The 17,900-nt window shown below is 44.1% G+C and overlaps 1 protein-coding gene across 1 annotated transcript; it reads right to left on the bottom strand.

Moving 5' to 3' along the window:
- Positions 1 to 845: 845 nt before the first annotated feature.
- LOC135528811 (tropomodulin-3-like) lies at positions 846 to 16,780 on the bottom strand (the record flags this gene model as incomplete). Its single annotated transcript, XM_064957866.1, has 7 exons — positions 846 to 1,636; positions 11,213 to 11,357; positions 13,021 to 13,164; positions 14,412 to 14,519; positions 15,105 to 15,235; positions 16,333 to 16,410; positions 16,618 to 16,780. Coding segments are annotated over 7 exons (801 nt in total), but the record flags the coding sequence as incomplete, so codon positions are not given.
- Between the last annotated feature and the right edge of the window lie 1,120 nt (positions 16,781 to 17,900).

Genomic DNA, 17,900 nt, shown 5'->3' with positions numbered 1-17,900 from the left:
GAGGTTAACAGACAGCCCTACCCCACCCCAGGAGGTTAAACAGACAGGACAACCCACCCCAGGAGGTTAAACAGACGGCCCTACCAGGACAACCCACCACACCCACCCCAGGAGGTTAAACAGACAGCCCTACCAGGACAACCCACCACACCCACCCCAGGAGGTTAAACAGACGGCCCTACCAGGACAACCCACCCCAGGAGGTTAAACAGACAGCCCTACCAGGACAACCCACCACACCCACCCCAGGAGGTTAAACAGACGGCCCTACCAGGACAACCCACCCCAGGAGGTTAAACAGACAGCCCTACCAGGACAACCCACCCCAGGAGGTTAAACAGACAGCCCTACCAGGACAACCCACCCCAGGAGGTTAAACAGACAGCCCTACCAGGACAACCCACCACACCCACCCCAGGAGGTTAAACAGACAGCCCTACCAGGACAACCCACCCCAGGAGGTTAAACAGACAGCCCTACCAGGACAACCCACCCCAGGAGGTTAACAGACGGCCCTACCAGGACAACCCACCACACCCACCCCAGGAGGTTAAACAGACAGCCCTACCAGGACAACCCACCCCAGGAGGTTAACAGACGGCCCTACCAGGACAACCCACCCCAGGAGGTTAACAGACAGCCCTACCAGGACAACCCACCCCAGGAGGTTAAACAGACAGCCCTACCAGAACAACCCACCCCAGGAGGTTAAACAGACGGCCCTACCAGGACAACCCACCCCAGGAGGTTAAACAGACGGCCCTACCAGGACAACCCACCCCAGGAGGTTAAACAGACAGCCCTACCAGGACAACCCACCCCAGGAGGTTAAAGACAGCCCTACCAGGACAACCCACCCCAGGAGGTTAACGGCCCTACCAGGACAACCCACCCCAGGAGGTTAACAGACAGCCCTACCATCACATCAACCTCTCTCTTCCCCCTGTGTAGGAAGCACAGCTTTCAGAACCAAGAGATACAGCAGTCTAGCTAGGGAGGCCTGTCCCGTACCACTGTAGGGGTTGGAGGTCAGGGCCCTATACCACTGTAGGGTTAGAGGTCAGAGGTTAGGATAGAATGTTTAAAACCATGGTAACTTGGTTAGATTACAGTACTGTTCATGTTGCTCTAAACACAGTAAAAAACAGAACATAAATCATTCAGAGAAAAATAAAAAAGCGCCTGAAATGAACTGAAAAAACTAAACAATAAGATGTACAGCTGTAGTTCTAACAATAGTATAATAAACAATAATAACAACAACAACATGTGTATAGATATGTAGGTACTAGAGAGGGCTATTCCAGTTATTTCTCTTCTCCTCAGATAGATGATGATGATAGCTGCGTCTCAAATGGAACCCTATTCTCTATAGGGCACGATCACAGCCCCTAGGGCTCTGATCAAAAGTAGTGCACTACGTAGGGAACAAGGGTGCCATTTGGGACTCACGGTCCCTGTCTGGTTGAGGGTGCCTTGCTCCGGGTTTTGGCACAAGACTTAACGTCCACGGTGAGATGAGACCAGGGGATTGGCTGAAAATGTATTCCATACGGCGAGATGAGACGACGGGACAGGCTGGGAGACATGACAGGCTCCGCCCCTTACTGGTCCCCCTCCACTCGCCTCTTGCGGACTGGAGAGAAGACAGGAAGAGGACAAGGAGAAGAGGACAAGGAGGAATTGTACAGTGAGATAGAAACTTGATCAAAACACAGCAAACAACATGGTGATCAAACAATCCTAAAACAGTCCTGTGCCGGTCAGAAGAGACAGAAGAGTCCAACCTTATGGCTTTACAGTGCATACAAGCCCACGTCAGAGTCCAACCTTATGACTTTACAGTGCATACAAGCCCACGTCAGAGTCCAACCCTATGACTTTACAGTGCATACAAGCCCACGTCAGAGTCCAACCCTATGACTTTACAGTGCATACAAGCCCACGTCAGAGTCCAACCCTATGACTTTACAGTGCATACAAGCCCACGTCAGAGTCCAACCCTATGGCTTTACAGTGCATACAAGCCCACGTCCAGAGTCCAACCCTATGACTTTACAGTGCATACAAGCCCACGTCAGAGTCCAACCCTATGGCTTTACAGTGCATACAAGCCCACGTCAGAGTCCAACCCTATGACTTTACAGTGCATACAAGCCCACGTCAGAGTCAAACCAGCCTTGACTTTACAGCATACAAGCCCATAGTCAAACCAGACCAGTGCATACGCCCACGTAACGGATAGCCCACGTCAAAACCCTATGACTTACGCATACAAGCCCACGGATAGTCAAACAAGCAGCCTTACGCTGCAACGGATAGTCAAACCAGACTTTACAGTGCATACGTCTCCGACCCTAACAGTGATAGCCCACGTCAGAAACCAGCCAGTTACCTATGACTTTACAGGATACAAGCCCACGTCAGAACCAGCCTTTACAGGATAGTCAAACCAGCCCACGCTAAGGATCCAACCCTATGACTTTACAGTGCAACCAGCCCACGCAGAGTCCACCCTATGATAGTCAAACCACGCCCCTACGACTTTACAGGATAGTCAAAACCCTAGCCTTTACGCTAACGGATAGTCAAACCAGCCTTACGCTAACAGGATAGTCAAACCAGCCTATACTTTACATAGTCAAACCAGCCTTACGCTAAGGTCAGATAGTCAAACCAGCCTTACGCTAACGGATAGTCAAACCAGCCTTACGCTAACGGATAGTCAAACCAGCCTTACGCTAACGGATAATCAAACCAGCCTTACGCTAACGGATAGTCAAACCAGCCTTATGCTAACGGATAGTCAAACCAGCCTTACGCTAACGGATAGTCAAACCAGCCTTACGCTAACGGATAGTCAAACCAGCCTTACGCTAACGGATAGTCAAACCAGCCTTATGCTAACGGATAGTCAAACCAGCCTTACGCTAACGGATAGTCAAACCAGCCTTATGCTAACGCTAACGGATAGTCAAACCAGCCTATGCACGCTAACGGATAGTCAAACCCCTTATGCCTTACAAACCAGCTTATGCTACGGATAGTCAAACCAGCCTTACGCTAACGGATAGTCAAACCAGCCTTATGCTAATGAAGGATAGAAATCACATTTAGATTAAGGTAATACATAGGTAATACGATCCCGGATCCGGGATGGGGAGTTCCAAGAGGTTAATTAACAGAACATGCAAGTCGAGGACACATCGACGTGTGGTACTTCGTACTGAATTCTGATGTGCACTTTGAACATGTTAGAATAATTGTCCACATTTACTTTTCCTCGGGTCATCAAAACAGTAGCCCTAACAGCTAAATCACTAGCCTATGTCAATATACTATAGTAGAAAAGTTTACCTATTCTATTGGTCAGGTTGTTGAGAAATAAATAGCCTATTTACAAAACAGACTCTGGGACAGTTGTGTGACGATAGATCCCAGATTCATACAACCAGTAAGGCCTGGGATACATAAAACAACCATGTTAAAGAGCAAATGAGTCTGATGCAACAGATCAGAACGTTCAGCTTAAAATGTTGATCAATTATTATTTCTTCACATTATAAGCGCAGCAATGCGCACAAGGCAGCAGACCACACAAGGCAGCAGGCCGCACAAGGCAGCAGGCCGCACAAGGCAGCAGGCCGCACAAGGCAGCAGGCCGCACAAGGCAGCAGGCCCCACAAGGTAGCAGGCCCCACAAGGCAGCAGGCCGCACAAGGCAGCAGGCCCCACAAGGCAGCAGGCCGCAGGCCGCACAAGGCAGCAGGCCGCACAAGGCAGCAGGCCGCACAAGGCAGCAGGCCGCACAAGGCAGCAGGCCGCACAAGGCAGCAGGCCGCACAAGGCAGCAGGCCGCACAAGGCAGCAGGCCGCACAAGGCAGCAGGCCAAGGCAGCAGGCCGCACAAGGCTATGTGCAAAAGTTTGTTCCATAATGTAATTAGCGGGAAAACACCTGTCAAAATCACACAGCACATCGGTTTCACGTGACAGAGATTAAAATATCAGTTAGAAATGTAGAAAGAGGAAAGACCTAATATGCTACAACTACCACGGGTCGCTAATATGACCAGGATTATCAACACCTACCACGGGTCGCTAATATGACCAGGATTATCAACAACTACCACGGGTCGCTAATATGACCAGGATTATCAACACCTACCACGGGTCGCTAATATGACCAGGATTATCAACAACTACCACGGGTCATTAATATGACCAGGATTATCAACAACTACCACGGGTCGCTAATATGACCAGGATTATCAACAACTACCATGGGTCGCTAATATGACCAGGATTATCAACAACTACCACAGGTCGCTAATAGGACCAGGATTATCAACAGAGGACACGTCAAAACAATGCTTCTCAGACCTGTACTCCAGTAGGTCAGACAGGACAGAGGGGAGGAGAGACCTGTACTCCACTAGGTCAGACAGGACAGAGGGAAGGAGAGACCTGTACTCCAGTAGGTCAGACAGGACAGAGGGGAGGAGAGACCTGTACTCCAGTAGGTCAGACAGGACAGAGGGGAGGAGAGACCTGTACAACTAGGTCAGACAGGACAGAGGGGACAGAGGAGAGACCTGTACTCCAGTAGGTCAGACAGGACAGAGGGGAGGAGAGACCTGTACTCCACTAGGTCAGACAGGACAGAGGGGAGGAGAGACCTGTACTCCACTAGGTCAGACAGGACAGAGGGGAGGAGAGACCTGTACACCAGTAGGTCAGACAGGACAGAGGGGAGGAGAGACCTGTACTCCACTAGGTCAGACAGGACAGAGGGGAGGAGAGACCTGTACTCCAGTAGGTCAGACAGGACAGAGGGGAGGAGAGACCTGTACTCCACTAGGTCAGACAGGACAGAGGGGAGAGGCCCTGGGCTTCAGACAGGACAGAGGGGAGAGGCCCTGGGCTTCAGACAGGACAGAGGGGAGAGGCCCTGGGCTTCAGACAGGACAGAGGGGAGAGGCCCTGGGCTTCAGACAGGACAGGAGGAGAGAGGGAACAATGTCAAATGACAGGAAAGAAAGGAGAAAGAGCTCTTTCAACAGGACTAGAAGAAAAGACCATCTTCAAGAAGAGAAGCTAAATGTCATCCTCACCAAAGGCCTGGGTATAAAACAACATGAACCAAGTCCACCCACCCTCTGCGTCACCATGGAAACCACTGGAAATGTGTCTTTGAGATGGTAGAATTATGATATAACACTGTTATAGTAACCCTGTCAGTCTGACTGTAGTATAATATACTGTGTTACAGTCAGTCTGACTGTAGTATAATATACTGTGTTATAGTCAGTCTGACTGTAGTATAATATACTGTGTTACAGTCAGACTGACTGTAGTATAATATACTGTGTTATAGTCAGTCTGACTGTAGTATAATATACTGTGTTATAGTAACCCTGTCAGTCTGACTGTAGTATAATATACTGTGTTATAGTAACCCTGTCAGTCTGACTGTAGTATAATATACTGTGTTATAGTCAGACTGACTGTAGTATAATATACTGTGTTACAGTCAGACTGACTGTAGTATAACGTACTGTGTTATAGTCAGTCTGACTGTAGTATAATGTACTGTGTTATAGTCAGTCTGACTGTAGTATAATATACTGTGTTACAGTCAGACTGACTGTAGTATAATATACTGTGTTACAGTCAGACTGACTGTAGTATAATATACTGTGTTACAGTCAGACTGACTGTAGTATAATATACTGTGTTACAGTCAGACTGACTGTAGTATAATATACTGTGTTACAGTCAGACTGACTGTAGTATAATATACTGTGTTACAGTCAGACTGACTGTAGTATAATATACTGTGTTATAGTCGGTCTGACTGTGGTATAATATACTGTGTTATAGTAACCCTGTCAGACTGACTGTAGTATAATATACTGTGTTACAGTCAGACTGACTGTAGTATAATATACTGTGTTATAGTAACCCTGTCAGTCTGACTGTAGTATAATATCCTGTGTTATAGTCAGTCTGACTGTAGTATAATATACTGTGTTACAGTCAGACTGACTGTAGTATAACATACTGAGTTATAGTAACCCTGTCAGTCTGACTGTAGTATAATATACTGTGTTACAGTCAGACTGACTGTAGTATAATATACTGTGTTAGTCAGTCTGACTGTAGTATAATATACTGTGTTACAGTCAGACTGACTGTAGTATAATATACTGTGTTATAGTCAGACTGACTGTAGTATAATATACTGTGTTACAGTCAGACTGACTGTAGTATAATATACTGTGTTACAGTCAGACTGACTGTAGTATAATATACTGTGTTACAGTCAGACTGACTGTAGTATAATATACTGTGTTACAGTCAGACTGACTGTAGTATAATATACTGTGTTACAGTCAGACTGACTGTAGTATAATATACTGTGTTATAGTCAGACTGACTGTAGTATAATATACTGTGTTATAGTCAGACTGACTGTAGTATAATATACTGTGTTATAGTAACCCTGTCAGACTGACTGTAGTATAATATACTGTGTTACAGTCAGTCTGACTGTAGTATAATATACTGTGTTACAGTCAGTCTGATTGTAGTATAACATACTGTGTTACAGTCAGTCTGACTGTAGTATAATATACTGAGTTATAGTCAGTCTGACTGTAGTATAATATACTGTGTTATAGTAACCCTGTCAGACTGACTGTAGTATAATATACTGTGTTACAGTCAGTCTGACTGTAGTATAATATACTGTGTTACAGTCAGTCTGACTGTAGTATAATATACTGAGTTATAGTCAGTCTGACTGTAGTATAATATACTGTGTTATAGTAACCCTGTCAGACTGACTGTAGTATAATATACTGTGTTACAGTCAGTCTGACTGTAGTATAATATACTGTGTTACAGTCAGACTGACTGTAGTATAATATACTGTGTTACAGTCAGTCTGACTGTAGTATAATATACTGTGTTACAGTCAGACTGACTGTAGTATAATATACTGTGTTACAGTCAGACTGACTGTAGTATAATATACTGTGTTACAGTCAGACTGACTGTAGTATAATATACTGTGTTACAGTCAGACTGACTGTAGTATAATATACTGTGTTACAGTCAGACTGACTGTAGTATAATATACTGTGTTACAGTCAGACTGACTGTAGTATAATATACTGTGTTACAGTCAGACTGACTGTAGTATAATATACTGTGTTACAGTCAGACTGACTGTGGTATAATATACTGTGTTATAGTCAGTCTGACTGTAGTATAATATACTGTGTTATAGTCAGACTGACTGTAGTATAATATACTGTGTTACAGTCGGACTGACTGTAGTATAATATACTGTGTTATAGTCAGTCTGACTGTAGTATAATATACTGTGTTACAGTCAGACTGACTGTGGTATAATATACTGTGTTATAGTAACCCTGTCAGTCTGATTGTAGTATAATATACTGTGTTACAGTCAGACTGACTGTGGTATAATATACTGTGTTATAGTCAGACTGACTGTGGTATAATATACTGTGTTACAGTCAGTCTGACTGTGGTATAATATACTGTGTTACAGTCAGACTGACTGTAGTATAATATACTGTGTTACAGTCAGACTGACTGTAGTATAATATACTGTGTTACAGTCAGACTGACTGTAGTATAATATACTGTGTTACAGTCAGACTGACTGTAGTATAATATACTGTGTTATAGTAACCCTGTCAGTCTGATTGTAGTATAATATACTGTGTTATAGTCAGTCTGACTGTAGTATAATATACTGTGTTACAGTCAGACTGACTGTAGTATAATATACTGTGTTACAGTCAGACTGACTGTAGTATAATATACTGTGTTATAGTAACCCTGTCAGTCTGATTGTAGTATAATATACTGTGTTATAGTCAGTCTGACTGTAGTATAATATACTGTGTTATAGTCAGACTGACTGTAGTATAATATACTGTGTTATAGTCAGTCTGACTGTAGTATAACATACTGTGTTACAGTCAGACTGACTGTAGTATAATATACTGTGTTACAGTCAGACTGACTGTAGTATAATATACTGTGTTACAGTCAGACTGACTGTAGTATAATATACTGTGTTACAGTCAGACTGACTGTAGTATAATATACTGTGTTACAGTCAGTCTGATTGTAGTATAACATACTGTGTTACAGTCAGTCTGCCTGTAGTATAATATACTGAGTTATAGTCAGTCTGACTGTAGTATAATATACTGTGTTATAGTAACCCTGTCAGACTGACTGTAGTATAATATACTGTGTTACAGTCAGTCTGACTGTAGTATAATATACTGTGTTACAGTCAGTCTGACTGTAGTATAATATACTGTGTTACAGTCAGACTGACTGTAGTATAATATACTGTGTTACAGTCAGACTGACTGTAGTATAATATACTGTGTTACAGTCAGTCTGACTGTAGTATAATATACTGTGTTACAGTCAGACTGACTGTAGTATAATATACTGTGTTACAGTCAGACTGACTGTAGTATAATATACTGTGTTACAGTCAGACTGACTGTAGTATAATATACTGTGTTACAGTCAGACTGACTGTAGTATAATATACTGTGTTACAGTCAGACTGACTGTAGTATAATATACTGTGTTACAGTCAGTCTGACTGTAGTATAATATACTGTGTTATAGTCAGACTGACTGTAGTATAATATACTGTGTTACAGTCAGTCTGATTGTAGTATAACATACTGTGTTACAGTCAGACTGACTGTAGTATAATATACTGTGTTACAGTCAGACTGACTGTAGTATAATATACTGTGTTACAGTCAGACTGACTGTAGTATAATATACTGTGTTACAGTCAGACTGACTGTAGTATAATATACTGTGTTACAGTCAGACTGACTGTAGTATAATATACTGTGTTACAGTCAGACTGACTGTAGTATAATATACTGTGTTACAGTCAGTCTGACTGTAGTATAATATACTGTGTTATAGTCAGACTGACTGTAGTATAATATACTGTGTTACAGTCAGTCTGATTGTAGTATAACATACTGTGTTACAGTCAGACTGACTGTAGTATAATATACTGTGTTACAGTCAGACTGACTGTAGTATAATATACTGTGTTACAGTCAGTCTGATTGTAGTATAACATACTGTGTTACAGTCAGTCTGACTGTAGTATAATATACTGAGTTATAGTCAGTCTGACTGTAGTATAATATACTGTGTTATAGTAACCCTGTCAGACTGACTGTAGTATAATATACTGTGTTACAGTCAGTCTGACTGTAGTATAATATACTGTGTTACAGTCAGTCTGACTGTAGTATAATATACTGTGTTACAGTCAGACTGACTGTAGTATAATATACTGTGTTACAGTCAGTCTGACTGTAGTATAATATACTGTGTTACAGTCAGACTGACTGTAGTATAATATACTGTGTTACAGTCAGACTGACTGTAGTATAATATACTGTGTTACAGTCAGACTGACTGTAGTATAATATACTGTGTTACAGTCAGACTGACTGTAGTATAATATACTGTGTTACAGTCAGACTGACTGTAGTATAATATACTGTGTTACAGTCAGACTGACTGTAGTATAATATACTGTGTTACAGTCAGACTGACTGTAGTATAATATACTGTGTTACAGTCAGACTGACTGTAGTATAATATACTGTGTTACAGTCAGACTGACTGTAGTATAATATACTGTGTTACAGTCAGACTGACTGTGGTATAATATACTGTGTTACAGTCAGTCTGACTGTAGTATAATATACTGTGTTATAGTCAGACTGACTGTAGTATAATATACTGTGTTACAGTCAGACTGACTGTAGTATAATATACTGTGTTATAGTCAGTCTGACTGTAGTATAATATACTGTGTTACAGTCAGTCTGACTGTAGTATAATATACTGTGTTACAGTCAGTCTGACTGTAGTATAATATACTGTGTTACAGTCGGACTGACTGTAGTATAATATACTGTGTTATAGTCAGTCTGACTGTAGTATAATATACTGTGTTACAGTCAGACTGACTGTGGTATAATATACTGTGTTATAGTAACCCTGTCAGACTGACTGTAGTATAATATACTGTGTTACAGTCAGACTGACTGTGGTATAATATACTGTGTTATAGTCAGACTGACTGTGGTATAATATACTGTGTTACAGTCAGTCTGACTGTGGTATAATATACTGTGTTACAGTCAGACTGACTGTAGTATAATATACTGTGTTACAGTCAGACTGACTGTGGTATAATATACTGTGTTATAGTCAGACTGACTGTGGTATAATATACTGTGTTACAGTCAGTCTGACTGTGGTATAATATACTGTGTTATAGTCAGACTAACTGTAGTATAATATACTGTGTTACAGTCAGACTGACTGTAGTATAATATACTGTGTTACAGTCAGACTGACTGTAGTATAATATACTGTGTTACAGTCAGACTGACTGTGGTATAATATACTGTGTTACAGTCAGACTGACTGTGGTATAATATACTGTGTTACAGTCAGTCTGACTGTAGTATAATATACTGTGTTACAGTCAGTCTGACTGTAGTATAATATACTGTGTTACAGTCAGTCTGACTGTAGTATAATATACTGTGTTACAGTCAGACTGACTGTAGTATAATATACTGTGTTACAGTCAGACTGACTGTAGTATAACATATTGTGTTACAGTCAGACTGACTGTAGTATAATATACTGTGTTACAGTCAGACTGACTGTAGTATAATATACTGTGTTACAGTCAGACTGACTGTAGTATAATATACTGTGTTACAGTCAGACTGACTGTAGTATAATATACTGTGTTACAGTCAGACTGACTGTAGTATAATATACTGTGTTACAGTCAGTCTGACTGTAGTATAATATACTGTGTTACAGTCAGTCTGACTGTAGTATAATATACTGTGTTATAGTCAGACTGACTGTAGTATAATATACTGTGTTATAGTCAGACTGACTGTAGTATAATATACTGAGTTATAGTAACCCTGTCAGACTGACTGTAGTATAATATACTGTATTACTGTATTATCAGTCTGACTGATATGACATCATAAAGGAGTACATATCATACCCTGAACCCAAAAGAGGCCAACCCTAAAAGCTGAGTGTGTGTGTGTGTGTGTGTGTGTGTGTGTTCTTACTCAGGTCATTGTTCTTGGTGATAGCAGCAGCAGCTCTGGCCCGTGGGCCTTGCTGACAGAAGTGGTAGCCAAACTTCACTATGCTGTTGTTGTCCTCCAGCATCTTAGCCATCTCCATCTCTACTGAAGTCCCCAGCTGCTGCCTCTGTAGAGACACACACACACATCAAGTACCACACACACACACATCAAGAACCACACACACACACATCAAGAACCACACACACACACATCAAGAACCACACACACACACATCAAGAACCACACAGAACATTTGAATTCCACACATTTTGCCATGTGGCTGAGAGAACATTTGAATTCCACACATTTTGCCATGTGGCTGAGAGAACATTTGAATTCTACACATTTTGCCATGTGGCTGAGAGAACATTTGTATTCCACACATTTTGCCATGTGGCTGAGAGAACATTTGAATCCTACACCATTTTGCCATGTGGCTGAGAGAACATTTGAATCCTACACCATTTTGCCATGTGGCTGAGAGAACATTTGAATCCTACACCATTTTGCCATGTGGCTGAGAGAACATTTGAATCCTACACATTTTGCCATGTGGCTGAGAGAACATTTCAATCCTCCACCATTTTGCCATGTGGCTGAGAGAACATTTCAATCCTACACCATTTTGCCATGTCTTAAGCAATCTGAGTGACTCAAACGTTGTAACTGAATGAACCCGGGGGCCCCACATCACAATAAATGTTTTTGAATTCTAGATTCTCCCTGACGTCCTAAATGTTCGCTGACTGTTAGATGACCTTTCTCTGTTTAGATTTTCTACTTTAGATCTGGTTTTAAGTTCCAGCTGAAAACTTTTTTACCATCCTGAACAATTGGACAAAAACCCCTGTGGTGAGTGAGTGTGTGTATAGTTAGTGTGATCATGTATGTGTGTATAGTTAGTGTGATCATGTATGTGTGTATAGTTAGTGTGATCATGCATGTGTGTATAGTTAGTGTGATCATGCATGTGTGTATAGTTAGTGTGATCATGCATGTGTGTGTAGTTAGTGTGATCATGCATGTGTGTGTAGTTAGTGTGATCATGCATGTGTGTGTAGTTAGGGTGATCATGCATGTGTGTGTAGTTAGGGTGATCATGCATGTGTGTATAGTTAGTGTGATCATGCATGTGTGTATAGTTAGTGTGATCATGTATGTGTGTATAGTTAGTGTGATCATGTATGTGTGTATAGTTAGTGTGATCATGTATGTGTGTATAGTTAGTGTGATCATGTATGTGTGTATAGTTAGTGTGATCATGTATGTGTGTATAGTTAGTGTGATCATGTATGTGTGTATAGTTAGTGTGATCATGTATGTGTGTATAGTTAGTGTGATCATGTATGTGTGTATAGTTAGTGTGATGTGTGTTTATATTTAGTGTGTGTGTTACCTGGTTGTCTATCTTGATCTCAGTCAGTGTGTGTGTGTGTGTGTGTGTGTGTGTTACCTGGTTGTCTATCTTGATCTCAGTCAGTGTGTGTGTGTTACCTGGCTGTCTATCTTGATCTCAGTCAGTGTGTGTGTGTTACCTGGCTGTCTATCTTGATCTCAGTCAGTGTGTGTGTGTTACCTGGCTGTCTATCTTGATCTCAGTCAGTGTGTGTGTGTGTGTGTGTGTGTGTGTGTGTGTGTGTGTGTGTGTGTGTGTGTGTGTGTTACCTAGTTGTCTATCTTGATCTCAGTCAGTGTGTGTGTGTGTGTTACCTGGTTGTCTATCTTGATCTCAGTCAGTGTGTGTGTGTGTGTGTGTGTGTGTGTGTGTGTGTGTGTGTGTGTGTTACCTGGTTGTCTATCTTGATCTCAGTTAGTGTGTCGTTGTCTCGGAGAGCGTCCACCAGAGCAGCAGCACCAGCGCTGGTGATGAAGTTAGACTCCAGGTTGAGACTCCGCAACGACTTGTTCTCCTTCAGCATCTCACTCATCGCCTGGGAGGGGGGTAGTTAGGAGTGGGTTGGAGCATAAACCTGCACACACTTCTTCCCTACCCACAGACAGACACCCAGACCAGACATACAGACACCCAGGCAGACATACAGACACCCAGGCAGACATACAGACACCCAGGCAGACAGACAGACACCAAGACAGACAGACACCCAGACAGACAGACATAGACAAACACCCAGACAGACACCCAGACAGACAGACAGACAGACATAGACACCAAGACAGACAGACATCGACAGACACCCAGACAGACACCCAGACAGACATAGACACCAAGACAGACAGACATCGACAGACACCCAGACAGACACCCAGGCAGACATACAGACACCCAGACAGACAGACACCAAGACAGACAGACACCAAGACAGACAGACATCGACAGACACCCAGACAGACACCCAGACAGACAGACAGACAGACATAGAAACCCAGACAGACAGACATAGACACCCAGACAGACAGACAGACACCAAGACAGACAGACATCGACAGACACCCAGACAGACACCCAGACAGACAGACAGACAGACATAGAAACCCAGACAGACAGACATAGACACCCAGACAGACAGACAGACACCAAGACAGACAGACATCGACAGACACCCAGACAGACACCCAGACAGACACAGACACCCAGACAGACATACAGACAGACACCCAGACAGACATACAGACAGACACCCAGGCAGACAGACACCCAGGCAGACAGACACCCAGGCAGACAGGCAGACAGACAGACATAGACACCCAGACAGACACCCAGACAGACATACAGACAGACACCCAGACAGACATACAGACAGACACCCAGGCAGACAGACACCCAGGCAGACAGACACCCAGGCAGACAGACACCCAGGCAGACAGACACCCAGGCAGAAAGACACACAGACAGACACCCAGGCAGACAGACAGACACCCAGACAGACAGACACCCAGACAGACAGACAGACACCCAGACAGACAGACAGACAGACAGACACCCAGACAGACAGACACCCAGACAGACAGACACCCAGACAGACACCCAGACAGACACCCAGACAGACAGACACCCAGACAGACACCCAGACAGACACAGACACCCAGACAGACAGACACCCAGACAGACACCCAGGCAGACAGACAGACAGACAGACACCCAGACAGACAGACAGACAGAGAGACACCTACAGACAGGCAGACAGACAGACAGACAGACAGACAGACAGACACCCACCACAGCGATGGGGTCGTTGCTCCGTGTGGCGGCGAGGCTGAACTTCTTGACGTGTGTGTTCCTCTCCATGGCCTTGGCAAACTCCTTCAGCGTGGGAATGGGAATGTTCTGGAACACCAGGAAAATACAGGAGAATCACATCTTGTCTCATTGTGTGTGTGTCAGTGAGTTTTCATATATATATATATATATATATATATATATATATATATATATATATATATATATATATAAAAATAAATAAACAATGTGTGTGTTTCTGTGTGTCTGCAAGCGTGTGTGTGTCTGTGTCTGCGTGTCTGTGTGTGTCTGCGTGTGTGTGTGTGTGTCTGCGTATGTGTGTGCGTGTGTGTGTGTCTGCGTATGCGTGTGTGTGTCTGCGTATGCGTGTGCGTGTCTGCGTATGCGTGTCTGCGTGCGTGCGTGTGTCTGCGTGTGTGTGTCTGCGTATGCGTATGTGTGTCTGCGTGTGTGTGTGTGTGTCTGCGTGTGTGTGTGCGTGTCTGCGTGTGTGCGTGTCTGCGTATGTGTGTGTCTGCGTGTGTGTGTGTCTGCGTATGTGTGTCTGCGTGTGTGTGTGTCTGCGTGTGTGCGTGTGTGTCTGCGTGTGTGCGTGTCTGCGTATGTGTGTGTCTGCGTGTGTGTGCGTGTGCATGTCTGCTTATGTGTGTGTCTGCGTGTGTGTGTGTGTACCTTGATGTTGTTGAGGTTAACCTCCGTCAGCGCAGCGTCGTTGTTTCTTATCCTCTGCAGAGTGTCGTCTACGTTAGTGGGGTTGGGAGGCTCATCAAACACGGGGTTCATCTTCTCCCCCTTCACCACGTCTGAAATAGATCCATCTGTATCCATCACACCTCATTTATATAGGAGGACTGGTCACCAAACAACCAGGTGGAACCCAGAGCAAATATAACCCTGGTTATGTTGGGGTTAGTAGTGTAGCGGTTGCATGGAGGTAACTGTGTTTAGGTTGGGGTTGCATGGAGGTAACTGTGTTTAGGTTGGGGTTGCATGGAGGTAACTGTGTTTAGGTTGTGGTTACATTGCGGTTGCGTTGTGGTTACATTGCGGTTGCGTTGTGGTTACATTGCGGTTGCGTTGTGGTTACATTGCGGTTGCGTTGTGGTTACATTGCGGTTGCGTTGTGGTTACATTGCGGTTGCGTTGTGGTTACATTGCGGTTGAGTTATTTATGGTTACATTGCGGTTGAGTTATTTATGGTTACATTGCGGTTGAGTTGTGGTTACATTGCGGTTGTGTTGTGGTTACATTGCGGTTGCGTTGTGGTTACATTGCGGTTGCGTTGTGGTTACATTGCGGTTGCGTTGTGGTTACATTGCGGTTGAGTTGTGGTTACATTGCGGTTGCGTTGTGGTTACATTGCGGTTGCGTTGTGGTTACATTGCGGTTGAGTTGTGGTTACATTGCGTTGCGTTGTGGTTACATTGCGGTTGCGTTGTGGTTACATTGCGGTTGCGTTGTGGTTACATTGCGGTTGCGTTGTGGTTACATTGCGGTTGCGTTGTGGTTACATTGCGGTTGCGTTGTGGTTACATTGCGGTGGCGTTGTGGTTACATTGCGGTGGCGTTGTGGTTACATTGTGTGGCGTTGTGGTTACATTGCGGTTGCGTTGTGGTTACATTGCGGTTGCGTTGTGGTTACATTGCATTGTGGTTACATTGCGGTTGAGTTGTGGTTACATTGCGGTTGAGTTATGGTTACATTGCGGTTGAGTTATGGTTACATTGCGGTTGAGTTATGGTTACATTGCGGTTGAGTTATGGTTACATTGCTTGGTTGTGTTATGGTTACATTGCGGTTGTGTTATGGTTACATTGTGGTTGTGTTGTGGTTACATTGTGGTTGTGTAATGGTTACATTGTGGTTGTGTAATGGTTACATTGTGGTTGTGTACTCACTGTTGTATCCTCCGTCTTTACTGCTGGTTCCATCGTAGCTCTGGGTGCTGGTCACCAGGGTATGGACACCTAGGATGGCTGTGGACAAACACACAACAGGCTTAGTGTGTGTGTACCATGGGACAAGCCTGGCTGACAGTGTGTATGAAAGACTCCTGTATTTAGCTGTTCTTGGAGAGACTGGAGACAGTAAGATACACAGATCTTTTGAATGCAGAGAGAGCGAGAGAGGCTGTGTGTGTCTCTGTCCCTAAGAAGACAGCCTACCTGCCCCCTCCCCCTTACCTGCCAGGTCACAGAGTTCAGTGTCGGTAGCACTGGACAGGGCCTCTTCTAGTTCCGGGTCAAGGGTCGTTACATCTTCCTGACGAGACTCGATGGGCCGCTGCTTGGGAACAAATGCCTTGCCTACAGAGAGAGGCAGAGCGAGAGGGAAGATATGGGAGAGAGATGGGAGAGGGGGAAAGGGGGAGGAGATGGGAGAGAGGGAAAGGGAGAGAGGGGAGAGAGGGAATGGAGAGAGAAAGGGAGAGAGAGGAGATGGGAGAGAGGGAAAGCGAGAGAGAGAGAGGGAAAGGGAGAGAGGAGAGAGGGAAAGGGAGAGAGAGAGAGAGAGGGAAAGGGAGAGAGAGAGAGGAGATGGGAGAGAGGGATAAGGGAGAGAGAGAGAGGAGATGGGAGAGAGGGAAAGGGAGAGAGAGAGGAGATGGGAGAGAGGGAAAGGGAGAGAAAAGGGAGAGAGAGGGAAAGGGAGAGAGGGAAAGGGAGAGAAGAGTGAGAACCTGACTCGGCAGATGTATCCAACTTCCTGTTGACCCTCTGGTCTCTTCTGTACAGGTCATTCCCCAGCTGACACAGGAAGGACCACAATGCATTGCAGAAGTGAAGGCGGTCAGCCAGAGAACCACTGTTTATTTTTCATATCCAGAGAGACAGAGAAACAATCACCCCTGCTAATAAACTCATCAATATAGTCAATACTGCACATGAAACAACAACCAATAAGTTAGTAGTAGCTGGAGTTGAAAGGGAGTCTGATGAACTCACTAACATCATTTTTATGTCTCCGCCGTGCAGTTTGAAGGAAGGTGCTAACTAGCGTTAGCACAATGACTGGGAGTCTATGGGTATCAGCCGCTGGTTAGCTCAAACTTCCTTCATACTGGACACGGAGACATAAAAATGGTATCCGCTAGTTAATGGGACCCTGGGGTCGTAGAAAAAAGGGCCTCGTTGTTAAAATCCCCAAGTTGCCCTTTAACTTGGAGATCGTTTTCTCCTCCCATCCTCAGTGGTTCAAAAACTACTTGGGATGTTAAAACGCTTTCAGGGTAAACTAAAACTACTAAACCAAATACAAAATGGAGATATATTGAACCCAGGGGATGATACAGGATATTGAGGTTATGGTTTATATATATCCTGTATCTCCCCTGGGTTCAACACTAGCAGGGTCCTGTATCTCCCCTGGGTTCAACACTAGCAGGGTCCTGTATCTCCCCTGGGTTCAACACTAGCAGGGTCCTGTATCTCCCCTGGGTTCAACACTAGCAGGGTCCTGTATCTCC

This window comes from Oncorhynchus masou, unplaced genomic scaffold (genome assembly GCF_036934945.1).
Source record: "Oncorhynchus masou masou isolate Uvic2021 unplaced genomic scaffold, UVic_Omas_1.1 unplaced_scaffold_1040, whole genome shotgun sequence".
In the NCBI taxonomy this organism is placed as follows: Eukaryota; Metazoa; Chordata; class Actinopteri; order Salmoniformes; family Salmonidae; genus Oncorhynchus; species Oncorhynchus masou.
The sequence above is the reverse complement of the archived record's forward strand: the minus strand, read 5'-3'. Positions and strand labels throughout refer to the sequence as shown.